This window comes from Nannobrachium achirus (genome assembly GCF_963921795.1).
Source record: "Nannobrachium achirus genome assembly, chromosome: 14".
Lineage (NCBI taxonomy): Eukaryota > Metazoa > Chordata > Actinopteri > Myctophiformes > Myctophidae > Nannobrachium > Nannobrachium achirus.
In genome coordinates, this window is record NC_137821.1 from 39,344,574 (window position 1) to 39,361,360 (window position 16,787).

The 16,787-nt window shown below is 43.2% G+C and overlaps 2 protein-coding genes across 2 annotated transcripts in view; both read left to right on the forward strand.

Annotated features, from left to right (window-relative positions):
• Nucleotides 1-14,175, forward strand: part of LOC308298043 (ephrin type-B receptor 1-B) — a gene marked incomplete at both ends in the record, with an annotated part of 41,881 nt that extends 27,706 nt beyond the window's left edge. The window contains 6 exons of the mRNA XM_080741607.1: nucleotides 26-118; nucleotides 557-678; nucleotides 6,614-6,723; nucleotides 8,177-8,336; nucleotides 8,673-8,809; nucleotides 13,824-14,175. Coding sequence (XP_080597733.1) covers nucleotides 26-118; nucleotides 557-678; nucleotides 6,614-6,723; nucleotides 8,177-8,336; nucleotides 8,673-8,809; nucleotides 13,824-14,175 — 974 coding nt within the window. The remainder of the gene's footprint in view (nucleotides 1-25; nucleotides 119-556; nucleotides 679-6,613; nucleotides 6,724-8,176; nucleotides 8,337-8,672; nucleotides 8,810-13,823) is intronic.
• On the forward strand, nucleotides 1,743-2,738 carry LOC308298619 (geranylgeranyl transferase type-2 subunit beta-like; the record flags this gene model as incomplete). The annotated part of the gene is made up of 1 exon (XM_080742262.1): nucleotides 1,743-2,738. One exon carries the CDS (start codon nucleotides 1,743-1,745, stop codon nucleotides 2,736-2,738), a length of 996 nt encoding a protein of 331 aa, XP_080598388.1.
• Nucleotides 14,176-16,787: the final 2,612 nt, after the last annotated feature.

Below are 16,787 nucleotides of genomic sequence, written 5' to 3' on the forward strand. Positions count from 1 at the left end.
CGGTCTCTCGTCCCTGTGCCTCCAGTTGGAATTCACAGTCAAGAGGACTTACGTGACTTTTTGAAAGAGGCGGAGATCATGAAGAACTTTGATCACGATAACGTGGTCAGACTACTGGGTAAGAAGATCCCATATTAGCCACACATTTGTATGACTGGTGCGTTGCGGGTTCGAGTCCCGATCCCGACGGCCTTTATTGCTGCATGTCACTCCCTGTCTCTCTCCCCGTCTACCTACTGTACTAAATAATAATAATTATTGGTACTAAAGGCAAAAAGACAGAAAAAACAATAGTGAAAATAGCCTACCTATACCTATATGCTCACAACACAGCATTATAAGCATCTCACAAAGCATTACAACGCTTTGTGAGATTGTGAATCGGCTTTTTTCTCTACTTCTGCATGACACTAGCTTACAGCAAAGTTTAAAATAGGGCATTAATTCATGGAAAAACATAAAATATGGAAGTACAAGGTTTCTGCCCGACTGCAAGGAGGATATATGGCTGTACCTGTAGCCTTGTGTGAGTGCTGTGAGTGTGTTTGTCCTGCAGGGGTCACTCTAGAGAGCGAGCAAGACTCCGTTCTGCCTGTGCCTCTGGTCATTCTGCCCTTCATGAAACACGGGGACCTGAGGAGGTTCCTTATTGCCACACGCTATGGGGACATTCCTATGGTGAGAAGCATTTACTTTAACATGTATAACGGTTTCGTCCATGCACGCCCGCACGCACGCGCACAAACACACACACACACACACACACACACACACACACACACACACACACACACACACACACACACACACACACACACACACACACACACACACACTCATTTACATAGGTGCAGGGATGGTCTCCCACACACAAACACATACACCCACACAGACTCACACTGTCCATCCATACTGTAGATCAGTGGATCTCAACATGGGGTACACAGTCAAACTCATGCAACTAAGACTAACTAAGTATTCCTTTACGTATAGGGTTTAAGACTTAAAGGGATGTTCCACTTAAAAAAAAAAACTTTGGTCATTTTATTGTATTTAGATGGATATTTGATATTCATTTTATTAGACTTTCCTATACGAACCCATTGTAACTTCAAACTCCATTTTAACCATAGATTCATCAAAAACACCAGTTTCTGGTGACTCATACTACCCTCCTAATACGTGAGCAGGCCATGTTTTTTCGATAACTTTTTTCATTTATTTAAAAAGAAATTTTGGGAACATGGATAAAAATTATACAATATATATATTTTTTTAATAAATGAAAAAGGTTATCAAAAAATACAGCCAACTCACATATTAGGAGGGTAGTATGATGAGTCACAAGAAAAAAAGACGGGTGATTTTGATGAATCTATCATGGTTAAAATGGAGTTTGAAGTTACAACGGGTTTGTATAGGAAGGGGCCCTAGATGGGGAGTGCCTGATAAATATATATCAAATATCTAAATATCGAATCAAGAAAATTAAAAACTGTCTGGGGTGTTCCCAATAGCCTGAGTAGATGATGAAATGACCAAAAGCTTTTTTGAAAGTGGAATATCCCTTTAAACCACCACTTAAACTTTAAGTGGTTGACTTTAACTTTGTAATGGAAGCCAGTGGGCCTGGAGCAGTCTGAAACCGTGTCTAAATTTGGAGATTACCAACGTCATCAGTATGACCTAACTGATACCTCACAAATACATTTCGCTGCATAAACTGCGATCATTGCGAGAAAATGCTGACCCAAGTAAGGGATGTTGTCATCAAGGGTGACGCTCCGAGCGCGCTGCTGTTAGACAAGCACGCAGATTACATTGCAGCCTACGGCTCCAAAAAGGACGACTACGAATATGCACTGTCTGAGTACCTGAGGATGAGTGGGCTTTACTGGGGCCTGACCGTGCTGGACCTGATGGGCGAACTGCCAAGGATGAATCGTGAAGAGATCACACGTTTTATCAAGTCCTGTCAGCATGACTGCGGGGGCCTCAGCGCTAGCATCGGACACGACCCTCATCTCCTCTACACCCTCAGTGCGGTGCAGATCCTGTCCTTGTATGACAGCGTGGACGTGATCGATGTGGACAAAGCGGTGGAGTATGTCAGAGGGCTGCAGCAGGAAGATGGCTCGTTTGCAGGGGACAAATGGGGGGAAGTAGACACAAGGTTTTCCTTCTGCGCCGTCGCTACCCTCGCCCTGCTGGGCAAATTGGACGTGATAGACGTTGACAAGGCTGTGGCGTTTGTGTTGTCTTGTATGAACTTTGACGGCGGTTTTGGCCGGCGGCCCCGCTCAGAGTCTCACGCCGGACAGATTTACTGCTGCACCGCGTTCCTCTCCATCACGGGTCAGCTCCACCAGGTGAACGCCGACCTGCTGGGCTGGTGGCTCTGCGAGAGGCAGCTGCCTTCCGGAGGCCTCAACGGCCGCCCCGAGAAGCTCCCGGACGTGTGTTACTCGTGGTGGGTCTTGGCCTCGCTGAAGATCATCGGCAGAATCCACTGGATCGACAAAGACAATCTGCGCGCCTTCATTCTGGCCTGTCAGGACGACGAGACGGGAGGCTTCGCCGACAGACCAGGAGACATGGTGGATCCCTACCACACCCTGTTCGGAGTGGCGGGGCTGTCCCTGATGGGGGATCCCTTGATCAAGGAGGTGAACCCTGTGTTGTGTATGCCTGAGGAGGTTCTCCAGAGGATGGGTGTACAACCAGACATACTGTGCTGACTAGGGCATTCACCAATTATTCGAATATCAAAGTCACGATTTGACGTTGTTCACCGGAGTCGAATATTCACTTTTTTTAATTTATAAAAAAAAAAAGATCACAACCAATGTGAAGTGAGCGGTGGTCGTGCTTGCATAACGTCATCAGACTAGGATTTGAGTCTAGGATGTACATGGTATGCTACACACACACGTTTTGCTTTGGCAAAACGCTGAGGAAAAACATACAACATATGACATCACTAGACAAACATGATGCTACGTACACACATTTTGCTATGGCAAACCGCTGAGGAAAAAGGCTACAGACACACGCACAGCCACGTATAGGAGCGGTTTACCACCGCTCAAAAATATATAGTTTATAAAACTTGGCTAGATAGGAAGTCATAAGAATGAGTTGTCAATGCCCCTGGTGGATGAATACCAGGGGTTCTCAAACCTTTTTAGGCTGTGACCCCCAAAATAAACATATTTGAATTGGGGACCCCCACCCTGACAAGCACTTGGAATTGTAGGTATTAATGTGCTTCGGTTGCGAGGTGCGAGGTGTTGTGAGCATGTAGATCGGCTATTTTTACAATGTTTGCCTCTTGCTTACTTAATATTTGACCGTTTGGCCAGTCCTGTCGAATATTCGACGATTCGAATACTTTGAGGTTGAATAATTCGAATACTAAAAATCACTATTCGTGAATGCCCTAGTGCTGACTCTCTTAAACACCACCCACCACCTCTGCTACTTGTACCACCACCCTGCCACCCCGCCATGCACCCCCAGTCATACCAATCACCCCTAGGGCACGGTATGGAGGGGTATTTACTTGCACCAGCAGAGTGCGCAAGCAGGGTGATGAGTCCTGTCTGTATATGGGTATGTGGGGGTATATGTGGCTGACAGTACAAAGGCTGGGCCTTTAGCCAATGAAGGAGCAGTGTTCTCTGTGTCGTCACATACCCACATACAGAGCTCATCACCCTAGTTGGCTATATGAGTGCGCAAAGAACCTGGCTGCAGACCCCCGCCTGGAAAGGTTTTGTTGAGACCCCATAAGAGAAGATCTGTACAAAATCGAAAACAGGCTTGCATCGCGCAAAACTCCCTGCTTTATACTGCTCATTCTTTTTTTACCAGCTTGCAAAGCTGGTCTACGGATCATCAGCTGATGACATCATCCTGTATGCCAAGATTATTGCCAGACCCATGAAATGGGTAGGCCTACATAAGCAAATGTCGGTCTGTCCGGGTTTTCTATATAAAGGGTATATATGATGATGACATGATGATGACATGCCTACAAAAGGCATGATGTCATAAATGATGATGACAGACAGGGGGTCTGGCACAACCAGGTTGACCTGGTCTAGTTTTACCATATTTGGTAAAAAATCAGGAGAACAAGTGTGAATTGCATTTACAATCAGGATGACTGCTCATTCACAATAAATATGCTCATGTAAACATCTCAATTGGAATACATTATTCCATTCCAGTCTTGAGGATTGGTATATCCGTTTGATCAATCGGAATATACTTTTATTCAGGTTCCATGTAAATATTTGGGTATGAATCTCTGTTCAGAATGAGTTCATTCTGAATTCAAACATATTGCGCATGTAAACGTCGCCAATATATAATTACCAGCTTGCTGCTGCTCCACTGCTGCTTTTGTGTTTGTGCTTAGCTCTACTACCACCCCAGCATCCACTTGTGCGTGGGATCTGTTTCTATGATTCCCTTAGGGGAATCATATACCGGTAGATAGAATTTCATTTATTGTAATATCTATTTGGCAGATCATTTACTTATATCAGTGGTTCTCAACCTTTTCTGGCCGTGACCCCCAAAATAATCATATTTTAACTGGGGACCCCCCACCTGACGAGCATTAGAGTTAAGGCATTACATATTGTATAACACGGTTGGTTCTATTGTGAAAATAGCAGAGCTATTTTCACAATTTCTGCCACTAAGATTTGAAAATTTGGCCAATGTTTAATTTGACATTTTAGAGGTATTAAAAAGTCCTTACATTTTCACTTGAAATGTGCAGATACCCTCTATACACTTAAACCTTATGTTGGTTTGTTTACTGTTCAGTGTTGTTTTTTGTTGTTGTTTTTTTTCAATAATATTTTTTATTGATTTTCAAAGTTATAACAAAAAAGAAAAGACAAGACAGACAGACAGCTCAGCTCAGACACGTTGCAAAAGCAAAGGACACAGGTATCAATGTACATTTCTTTAGATTATATACAGTATAACAATATACATATAGAATTACACACATATACATACATTATGTACACAAAATGAAAAACAAAACCACGGTGTTAAAGAGACAAAAAGTGATGTTCCTGTCTTATCCATCAAGGTTAGCAGCATCACTTCTGTTAAGAAACCCTATTGTCAAGGTCTCAGCTAACTGAGGACCAATAAAGCGTAAATATGGGTCCCAAATTTTATAGAAGGTATCGGTTGTAGAGCGCAGCAGGCAAGTCAGATATTCCAAAGGCATGCACTGCATGATAATTTTATCCCAGCCTCTCTTTTTTGGCGGTTTTTCATTTATCCAAGACAATAAAATATTTTTCCTCGCAGCATAGGTCAAAAGATTGAACAGACGTTTGTGGAACTTGTTGACAATCTTATTATCAGGAAGTCCCAGAATCAGACACAAAGGGTCAAGTTCAAGCTCTATATTAAAGATCTCATTCAGTTCTTGTACAACATCATACCAATAACGTTCAATCTTATGACATGACCATATGCAATGAATATAGTCTCCTTCTTCAGTCTTACACTTAAGGCAAAGGGGGGATAAATTAGCATTCATTTTATGGCGAAGGCTAGGTGAAATCTGTAATCTGTGTATGGTTCTTAACTGAATCGACCAGGCCCTATTACACACAGAAGGTTTTTTGGCATTTTCAAATATTTCAGACCAAACATCGTCATCAATATCAACCCCAAGGTCTCTTTCCCATTTTCTCTTAGTATCTTGGGTATTAACCGTTGTATTAGACCTTAACATGCCATAGAGAGTGCTAATGAAACCCCTTGTGAAATCCATCATCAATATCCTCTCAATTGGAGAGGTATCTACATTAGTTAGTAATGTTGTACGTCTGCGAATAAAATCCCTCACTTGAAAGAATCTGAAAAGGTGATTACGAGGTAGGGCATATTTTTGTTGTATTTGATCAAACGACATAAGTATAGCACCATTAAACAATTTCCCCAACGTTGTTATACCGTTATCTCTCCAAACGTTGAACCCAGGGTCATTAAGGCCAGGAGGGAAGTCTGGATTCCCTTGAATAGAGGTAAGAGGTGATGTTACTTTGGCTCTGCCCTCTAGGAGCCTTGCAACCCTCCATGCCTTAAGTGTGTTGGAGACAATTGGGTTATTACAAAGTTTCTTCACTGTAGAGGGGTCTTTGAGAAATAAGAGATTACGGAGGGGGCAGTCACATTGTGCAGCTTCAATATCTAGCCAAATAGAAAGCTGGTCTCCCTGTAACCATTTTGCTGCGAAGCGTAATTGTGCGGAAACCTGATACCATTTTATATTGGGGAGTTCTAGCCCACCTTCTGAAACAGGAAGCTGTAGTTTAGCTAGTTTTCTGTTCAGTGTTGTTAATGTTGCACATTAAGTGAATCATCTGGGGACTCCCCAAATTATTTTTGGGGACCTGTGGGTCGGGACCCCCAGGTTGAGAACCACTGACTTATATTAGAATATTTTCATCCTTACAGGGAATTAATTATTTGAGAAATATGCTTATTGAAGAGACTCGATCATGCATGTTCAACTAAATTTGAGCCAGCATAAAATAACTCACAGAATGTACCATTATCTCCTGTCTCCCAGTTCGTGCCTCACCAGAGTCTCCTGCGCTTCATGATCGACATCGCAGAGGGGATGGAATACCTGAGCTCCCAGGGCTTCCTGCACAGGGACCTGGCTGCACGCAACTGCATGTGAGTCCATAGGAGGGTGACTCTGAGAGAGATAGGTCTCCCAGGTCATAGACAGGGGAGCTCTTGTTCAGATAAGACTGCATCTCTGTCCCTGGAGGAATTAGTATTCATACATGGCTTCAGACAGGACACTGAGGAGGACGTGTGAGGACACGCTCTGGCTGGCGGTGTGAGAAAATAAGTGGTGAAAAATGATTGGATTAAACAGACCCTGCTCACAACACAATATATCTAGTTCTTCGTCTCTCAATTTTTTTACTCATCCCCTCTAAGTTTCATGACTATCTGCCCATCTATTACTTAGAAAACAGGACAGATTACAAAACCCTGCCATGAATTGCTGCAGGCAGGCCAGGGTTGCTTATAAATGTTGATCCCTGAGGGGACTTTGAGTTGTTGCCACAGCCATGGTTAGGAAATAGATGTGGCTGTGATAGAAGGGCAATATGAATCATACTCGTGTGGTTTCCCATTTTACTACATAGATCAACTTATTCACACACTAAGCATTCAAAATCTAGAGTTAAGGGATAAAAAATTACAAAGTATTTAGTGCCCCGGACAAGACCCAGCCACAACAGCTCTGCCAATCGCTCGATTGGCACGGTGGGTTATACGTCTGTTTTCCAAGTGGGAGAGGGGGTTCGATACCAGCTCGGAGCGAATCTCTACATCTGGTGTAGTCTGCAGGACGTGAAGTGTGAGCTCCTTACGTGAGGGACACGCTCCAAAAACCGAGGGGGTAGATATAGCGCCATGGACAACTCGGCCCGGCTACAACAGCTCTGCCAACTGAGCCCAGCTCTATTGGCACGGTGGGTTGTGTGTTGCTTTGCCGAGAGGACAGGTAGAATGGGGTTCGATCCCAGGTCAGCTCGGTGCGAATCGCATATAGGTAAAAACGTTATAAACTAACTGCATTGCACACGTAGATTGTTTTGCAGCAGATAGAGTTACAAGTAGATTGTTTGTTAGCAGCAGATAGAGTTACACTAGACCAGGGATCTTCAACATGTTCAGGCCAAGGACCCCTTAGTTGAGAGAGCGATGAAGCAAGGACCCCCCACAACCTTGTCATAGATTCCATATTGTTTCATTGTTTGACAGCACAATCATTAGTGTATTTTGGATTCATGTCAATTTGTGTTTTCAGATATTTAACCACTTGAACTGTCAATACTTCTCCCCTCTACACCAAGGAGTCGAGGACTCTGAGGAGTCGAGGACCCCCTAGGGGTCCCGGACCCCCTGTTGAAGACCCTTGCACTAGACTATACAATATTTGGTGTAGGAACATCACTGCAGTGTGTACTGTATCTCTGCTTACTGCATACAGTGGATACAAGTGTGCAGTGTGTCACTTCAGGACAGCATTATTTTGCCTTCTCTATAAGTGTACCTAGTACATTATGTACAAAAAACAAGTGATCTGCCCTACATTTGCCTTTCACAGGTTGGGGGACGACCTGCGTGTGTCTGTAGCTGACTTTGGTCTGTCCAAGAACATCTTGAGCAACAATTACTACAGGCAGACCGTGGCCATCCGTGTGCCCATCAAATGGATGGCTATGGAGAGCCTGTCTGAATCCATCTACACCACCAAGAGTGACGTGGTGAGTTTGCTCTATTGCTCATGCATTTTGTTGCTGCTAGCCCAACCGAGTCCCTGATTTGACTCTTTTGATGACATCATTGGCAATTATGCAAGTGCCCAAATTCTTTACCACTGTCCATATTTTGGGAATATACAGTAGGTAAACATAAAAAAACGGGATGTCATCTGGTTCAGTCCGTGTCAGACGTCACCCCTGCTCTCAACCTTGTCTCTTATGGCAGAACTGACCAACAAATTCAAGTGTATTCATTAACCACTTAAACCCTACATGAACTAAACGATTTATAAACTGTGTCTATCTAACAACTGTGTCCATCTAACCCTGTGTGTTCAGTGGTCGTTTGGGGTGACTATTTGGGAGATTGTGTCCAGAGGAAGGACCCCCTACCCTGGGGTCAACAACCACGAGCTGCTGGACCTCCTGACATCTGGCTACAGACTCAAACCTCCGGACGACTGTGATTCCCCGCTGTGAGTTCTCGCAATTCAATGAGAGAGACAAGAATAAACAACTGAAATGCAATATACTCCGTTGACCGGGGTCTTCCAGGGTTCTATCATAGCTGTCAATCAGCGAAAATATAGCTGATCGACAAGGTCACAGGTGACCTTGATTTACAAGGTCTTGTCGATCAGCTATTTTCACGGAATGTCCGCCTATTTTGTCCAGAATAGGGACGCTATAGGGTTCAAGTGGTTAAATGGTTAGACATACTGTAACATGTAAGGCCATTATGTTCACACTGGGCTATATTTGGTATTAGCTATTCAATCTTGTTGATTATAAATGATCACCCACTGGATTCCTTATGCTAAGAAAGCACGTGGTGGGTGTGATTCATTGCTCCAGCTTTATTGAATTTATACTGGGTTAGAAGTCTACCTCCCACTACATTGCTCTTGTAGCCTCATTGACAACATGACATGAGCTATGTGAGCTCATAATTAGTGGCCAAGGCCACGAAGTGGCAAATGGCCACTCATTGTTATTGGACTTCATCACTATTATTATTATTATTCCGCCACTTTTTCTCTAGCGGCTAGACCGTGCAGTCGCTTTTTACGAAACTCGGCAGTATGGCAGAGGACTATGCCAAACGGCTAAAACGCGAAGCTCGCAACAATCGGCCAAAGGGTGGCGCTGTAGGAAGCCTTTGAAAAATGCCAACTTTGAACTGGTGTAGCTCATGCCCTGTTTCAGGTACAGCAATGAAACCTGTATACACTTATGCGTCTCCTCATGCCGAACAACTTTTACGCTCTGACTTTTGACCTCTGACCTTTACTTCTCCCACAATTTTGAATTATATGAAAAACAGTCAAAATCTATCTCCTCCTGGGATTTTCGCGTAACGTGCGCAAAACTTTTTTTTACATGAACTTTGGACCAATACGGTCATCGCACAGCGGCCGGATTTCTTTTAAAGCGAAACATTATTTTTTAATAATTCACTGTATAATGCAGTTTCATGCAAATTATTCTTCTGCCTCTAAATCATACATGCAAAGTGACACGTTCATGGCATTTGGCAAATATGTAGAGGGTTAGTCCAAATATCACTGAAAGCAATCTTACTCCAATTGGCCAAAGGGGGGCGCTATACGAAGCGTTTGAAAACTCAAACTTTAAAGGGGCATAAGTCATGCCTCGTTTCGTTTGAAGACATGCAACTTGGTTACACACGTGCCTTGACTCAAGCGGAAGCCATCTGTGTCTTTGTTAAGTACGCTCCATCCTTAGATTTTCTGCCATTTTGAGCAGTTTGTAAAACACTTAAACCCGCTTTTATTCCGGAACTTTCGCGTCACGTGCACGGAACTTTTTTTACATGAACTTTGGACCAATATCTAAAGATCTGTCAGATCGGATTTTTTAAAAATTTAAACATGCTTGTTTAATAATTCAATGAATATTGCAAGTTTTATGCAAATTATTCTTCTGCCTCTAAAACATACATGCAAAGTAAAATTTTCATGATGAACTACTGTAGAGGGTTAGTCCAAATATCACTGAAACCAATCTTACCCCAATTGGCCAAAGGGTGGCGCTATATCATTTTGAAAGAAGGCGTCAAGTACATTACATGAAACTTTTTCTTTTTTCTTTTCTTTTTAAAAAAAATGACAGGTCCATTATGTGTGACTGCCGTAGTGTAGTGGTCAGTGCCTGTGCCTGGTATATGGATGGTTGTCAGTTCAAACCCCACATCGGGTTGAGTTGATGTTATCATCCTGGATGCCCATGGCATGTGCATATGTCAAACTCTTTAATGTTGACACATCTGATCTAACTCCAGATCACGTTCATGTTTAAAATGAGCCCCACAACTACTGTAGATTTACATGAAACTTTTTCTTTTTTGTTTTCTTTTTTAAAGAAAATGACAGGTCCATTATGCGTGACTGCCGTAGTGTAGTGGTCAGTGCCTGTGCCTGGTATACGGATGGTTGGCAGTTCAAACCCCACATCGGGTTGAGTTGATGTTAACATCCTGGATGCCCATGGCATGTGCATATGTCAAACTCTTTAATGTTGACACGTTTGATCTAACTCCAGATCACGTTCATGTTTAAAATGAGCCCCACAACTACTGTAGATTTACATGAAACTTTTTCTTTTTTCTTTTCTTTTTTAAAGAAAATGACAGGTCCATTATGCGTGACTGCCGTAGTGTAGTGGTCAGTGCCTGTGCCTGGTATACGGATGGTTGTCAGTTCAAATCCCATATCGGGTTGAGTTGATGTTAACATCCTGGATGCCCATGCCATGTGCATATGTCAAACTCTTCAATGTTGACACGTCTGATCTAACTCCAGATCATGTTCATGTTTAAAATGAGCCCCACAACTACTGTAGATTTACATGAAACTTTTCTTTTTTCTTTTCTTTTTTTTTTAAATGACAGGTCCATTATGTGTGACTGCCGTAGTGTAGTGGTCAGTGCCTGTGCCTGGTATGCGGATGGTTGGCAGTTCAAACCCCACGTCGGGTTGAGTTGATGTTAACATCCTGGATGCCCATGGCATGTGCATATGTTGACACGTCTGATCTAACTCCAGATCACGTTCATGTTTAAAATGAGCCCTTCTCTACCGGCTGTTTTTTTTTCTGTTCTGAGGAAAAGAAAATATGATCACTCAAAAATGTCAGAAATACTCAGATTACATTGATTTCACCCCAAGCCTCCAAAATATAAAAAAGAAATCAATAAAATCAAGGCACTCGGCCTACATAGAACATTTTTTTTTAAACAAACATGGTTAACAGATCCTGTGGCTGCCTAGTGTAATGGTCAGGGCATATGCCTTTCATGCAAAAGCTCGTTGGACCGCAATCCCGCCTGGGGTTTGTATAAGCATAAAACCATGACATTTGGTAGACTTTACAGTTTGGTTCCTTGAACAATGTCTGATATGGAGCCTTCCTAAAAATGTCCCCCAACCCCCCTTGATGCGTATTTTAATATCCGCCATTACTAAATAATGTATTTTGCATCATAAATCCTGAAACAAGCATTATAATACAAACTGTCATGTCTACACCTATGTTGTGATTTCCAAGGATTGCAATGATATCATGTACCAGCTCAGTGGCATAGTGGTTTGAATGTCTTCCCTGAGAATGGGAGATCTGGGTTCAAACCCGGGTCGCGTCATACCAAAGATTCTAAAAAATCTTGTGCCTCCCTGCTTGAAACTCAGCATCAAGGGTTAGATTTATAACTCCCTACGACATACTAGCGTCATGTCCAGGGGGGGTGTACTTGTACATCAAGCTGCCTTACGCTACAGAAACAGGAGATAGGCTCCTTCCCTATGAGATTCATAGCCTGGCCGATTCATAGCTCAGCAAGGCTTACTATGTACATCATCAAACTGTCCAGGTGCATAGTATCACAGTTTTTTTTATGTCTGTTGCATATAGGCCTACAGTCTTTTGCATACATGTTGTGTAGAGGACAATTTATGCTTTTACCTATAACCACCGATTAGTGTAAAACTTTGTATGCACACTTCCCAGAGGCCAAGGAAAAACCTGTGCCCTGCATTTTTCACATCTGCCATTTATAGCGCCACCAGAAGGCCGACTTACAGTATGTAAAACACATTCTTCGATATTACTCCTTCAGATTTTATCCGAAAATCACACAAATCAGTACACAGTATCTCTACAGTGATGTAATCATGACAGATTTGTCAGATATCATATTCTATCTAATTGGCTAACATTGAATTCCAAGTGGGAGTGGGACTGAGTTACCAGCACCCAAGGAGGGGCCTTAATTAGTGGCCAAGGCCACGAAGTGGCAAATGGCCACTCATTGTTATTGGACTTCATCACTATTATTATTATTATTCCGCCACTTTTTCTCTAGCGGCTAGACTGTGCAGTCGCTTTTTACGAAACTCGGCAGTATGGCAGAGGACTATGCCAAACGGCTAAAACGCGAATGACAGGTCCATTATGTGTGACTGCCGTAGTGTAGTGGTCAGTGCCTGTGCCTGGTATACGGATGGTTGACCACTAGGCCAAAAAAAACCTACCTGACCTGCCGGAGTCCTGTTCGGAAGAACACTGCTTCTAGTTTTTCTTTGATGTCTTCTTTGCTTTCTCTTGATGCCTTTTTGCTTTCCTGCTTTTTATGCCTTGGCCACTTTATCGCTGCTTGCAGCTATATTTTTCTCTTAAGTTTCTTGACTAATGTTGATTGGCTGGCTGCAGTGCTGCCTCTCTGGCTTTGACTTATTGAGTCAGCGTGAGCCATGCCGGAACAGCAAGCTGTAACTGAGAATGAGGAAACACAGAAAGTGAGCAGAGACATAGAGGTGACATTGTCCATGTAATTAATTATGCTCCTCCTACTCTCATTCTCTCTCTCTCTCTGTCGTTTTTCACAAATACTTTTTATTTTGCTATCTTCACCCCTTAAATCATATTCTTTTTTATTTAATCATTATGTTTTGTTGGTATTGGTTGTTATGTATTTTATACAACTCTTATCCCTCTCTCTTTCGCCACCTCTCCATTAGAGATGGGACGATAAGCGATATTATCGTTTATCAATCATGATAAAAACACTCGTATAATCGTATCGTGGAGATTTTATTTATCGTGATGTTGTCCTCTGTCATGCACTGGGATCATTTCACCTTTTATTTGCCGAGCTGCATCTCCGGTACCACATAAACCCTCTATAATTGGTAAAAGGTACTTATAATATTCGTACGTACTTGATTTTTTTCACTCTCTATCAAATGTCCTTGCCAACAAATAGACGATCTACAAGCTCACAACGCTTCGCAACGCAACGTGTTGTGAGCTTGTAGATCTGCTATTTGTTGGCAAATGTTCCGCCCCACGATAATGGATTTTGATTATCGTGATAATATTGTAAATCGCGATTTATCTTGTCACAATAATCATGACATGAGATTTTCATATCCCAACAATAATATTTCCACATCCCTATACTCTCCATGTCAGCTACGAGGTGATGCGGAGTTGCTGGCACGACGAGCCCTCCCAGAGGCCTGGCTTCAGGGAGCTGGGAGAGAAGCTGAAAGGCCTTCTGTCTCAGCTGCCCGCCCTGGAGGCCAGCCAGGAGGCTTACTATATCAACCAGGGCCTGGAGGCGGCTGCCAGTCAGGAGGTCACCTGCTGTGAAGACAGGCCAGAGAGGGAGGACCGGGAGGAGGGTGCGACGGGCAATGTCTACCTGCCCGCCCCTACGCGTGCCGCCCCGCCCCCTGCCAAGAGGGAGGTGGAAGAGGACAACGACGACGATGGCTATCTTTTGTCTGTCAATGTTGGCTCAGCGGTCAAGAGAGACGATTGATATTGAAAAGGACAGTGTTTTTTTTTTTTTGCCAAATGTACTTCTTGAATGTCAGAATTGGTCATTTGGGGCATTTTTGTGTGTGTGTTTGGGGCATTTTTGTGTGTGTGTGTGTGTGTGTGTGTGTGTGTGTGTGTGTGTGTGTGTGTGTGTGTGTGTGTGTGTGTGTGTGTGTTTGTGTGTGTGTGTGTGTGTGTGTGTGTGTGTGTGTGTGTGTGTATGTGTTGCGTTATGTGGCTGTAAAGGAGATGTGAGATGTACTATATCAATATTACATATCATGTATATTGTAAATACACAGGCACTGGATATGAGTTTTGCACAATATTTTGCTCATCACTCAGGGATAGTATATTGCTGAAAGACTGTAAAAAGGTCTGCGGAGAAAAGAATGAGATGTTACAGACTCAGGAAAAACTCTGCTGGTTATATATTTGCACATGCATTTTATTTCATTTTTTACATAGTATTGAAATGTGCGGCTAGATGAATATATGCTACAATAGATTGTAGAGACTGTTCTTACACTGTACGTGTGTAAATGCATTGGTGCCAGTATTTGGGGAATGTTTGTCTCAAAATGCATTTTGTGCTGCATAAACATGCTGAGGTTACTCAACCTACAGTATATGATTGCACACATTGTTGGAATAACAGCAGTATTAACCACTCATGTCTGGATCTATTCTATAAAATATTTTTCAAGTATTTTGCGTTCAATGTGTTGTGAGCTTGGCAATTTTTGCTATTTTTATTACAACATGAAGATTTGTCACATAAAAGTGCATCTAGGGTTAAAATTAGAACATGAAACTTAGCCACTTGATGATTTAATGGTAGAACATGAATATCAGCCATATAAAAGACCATGATGATTAAAGCTGCAATCCGTAAATTATTATGAATGAAACATTATTTTAGTCCATTGGTTCTCAAAGTTGGGTCCAGGGACCCCAGGGATCCTTGAAGGAGTTCCAGGGAGTCCCCAGCTAAATGATAGATAGGAACCAAACATTGATTTTACTATATAAATTGGGGTCTCAGAGATAAAAATAAAAAGGGGTCCATATCCTAAAATGCACGTCAAAGTGGGGGTCCTTGAAATTAAAATGGTTGAGAATCACTGCTAGAGCCGTATAAATCTTCTCTAATGGGGGTCCCTGGCATATCTTTTCAAATGTGGGTCCATGGGCTAATAAGTGTCAATGTGGGGGTCCTTGACATGAAAGTTTGAGAACCACTGCTTTAGTCAATTTGTAGGGTAGAGTAATTGCGACCGTCAGGTCGCATTTACTATCAAAACCTCCACCGGCTGTCTGTCTGTCCGTCCGTCCGTCCGTCAGTCCATCCGTCCGTCCGTCCGTCCGTCCGTCCGTCCGTCAGTCCGTCAGTCTGTCACGTCACATCACACTTTTGCCCTACTCATATCTCCGCCATCATTGCCCATATCCATGTGAAATTTCCCACACACACTCCGTGCCTGCCAAACCACAACCTTCAGGACCCCCGGACCTCCACGGACCCCCAGGGACCCCCTGCCACCGCCGCCAAATAGTGCAAAAATTACCAAATCAACACCCCACCTGGCTGCTCACTGGGAATTCCCGGGGACCACCGACTCCTGCTGCTCCAACAGTCCTTCACCTTCATTGCTTTAACTTTGCCCCGCCCCCTCCTCTCATTGGCCAAAACTTTATTTGGCTTTACTCATCAACCATTTGTCGTACAAACTTGTGGCTGCTGTCAATTGACTTGATTAACACATGGGAAGCCACAGTTTCTAACATTTCTAGCTGTTGCTGCTGCCGTCGTTCACTTACGCTTAAATTTTGAAGAGCCTCGGAAGCTTCGTGCGTGCACGTGAGTGTCCACTGACGATTGAGGAGGATAATCCATTTGTTTACAAACGCTGGCGAAACTAAAATCCAAACCGGGGCCGACCATCGCGGTAAAGTGTCGCCGTGAAAACAGGCAGATCTCTGCTTCCCTGGCGTTCTTTGCACCTTATTCATAGATAAAGCCCTTTTTATGTTTCAGCATAGAATAGAAATCAATGCAGCCTAGACGCGCCATTTTGTTTCCCTACGAGCCACGTTATGACGTATGGACCAGGGTCTTTCACAGACAACACAACATGCGCGCAGTTGCATGCTGCACCATTAACCCTTTGTCTCGTTCCTCAACGAGATGACTCATTTTTGGCAGAGCGACCTCCAGTGGCCGTATCTCGTTACTGAACGAGTTTGGCTCCTTGGGTGTTAAGAGTCCTTAACCTTAATTGGTTTAACTTTGCCCCGCCCCCTCCTCTGATTGGCCGAAACTTTATTTGGCTTTACTCATCAACCGTTTGTCATACACACTTGTGGGTGGTGTCAATTAACTTCATTAAGAGTCCTTAACCTTAATTGGTTTAACTTTGCCCCGTCCCCTCCTCTGATTGGCCGAAACTTTATTTGGCTTTACTCATCAACCGTTTGTCGTACAAACTTGTGGCTGGTGTCAATTGACTTGATTAAGAGTCCTTCACCTTAATTGGTTTAACTTTGCCCCGCCTCCTCCTCTGATTGGCCGAAACTTTATTTGGCTTTACTCATCAACCGTTTGTCGTACAA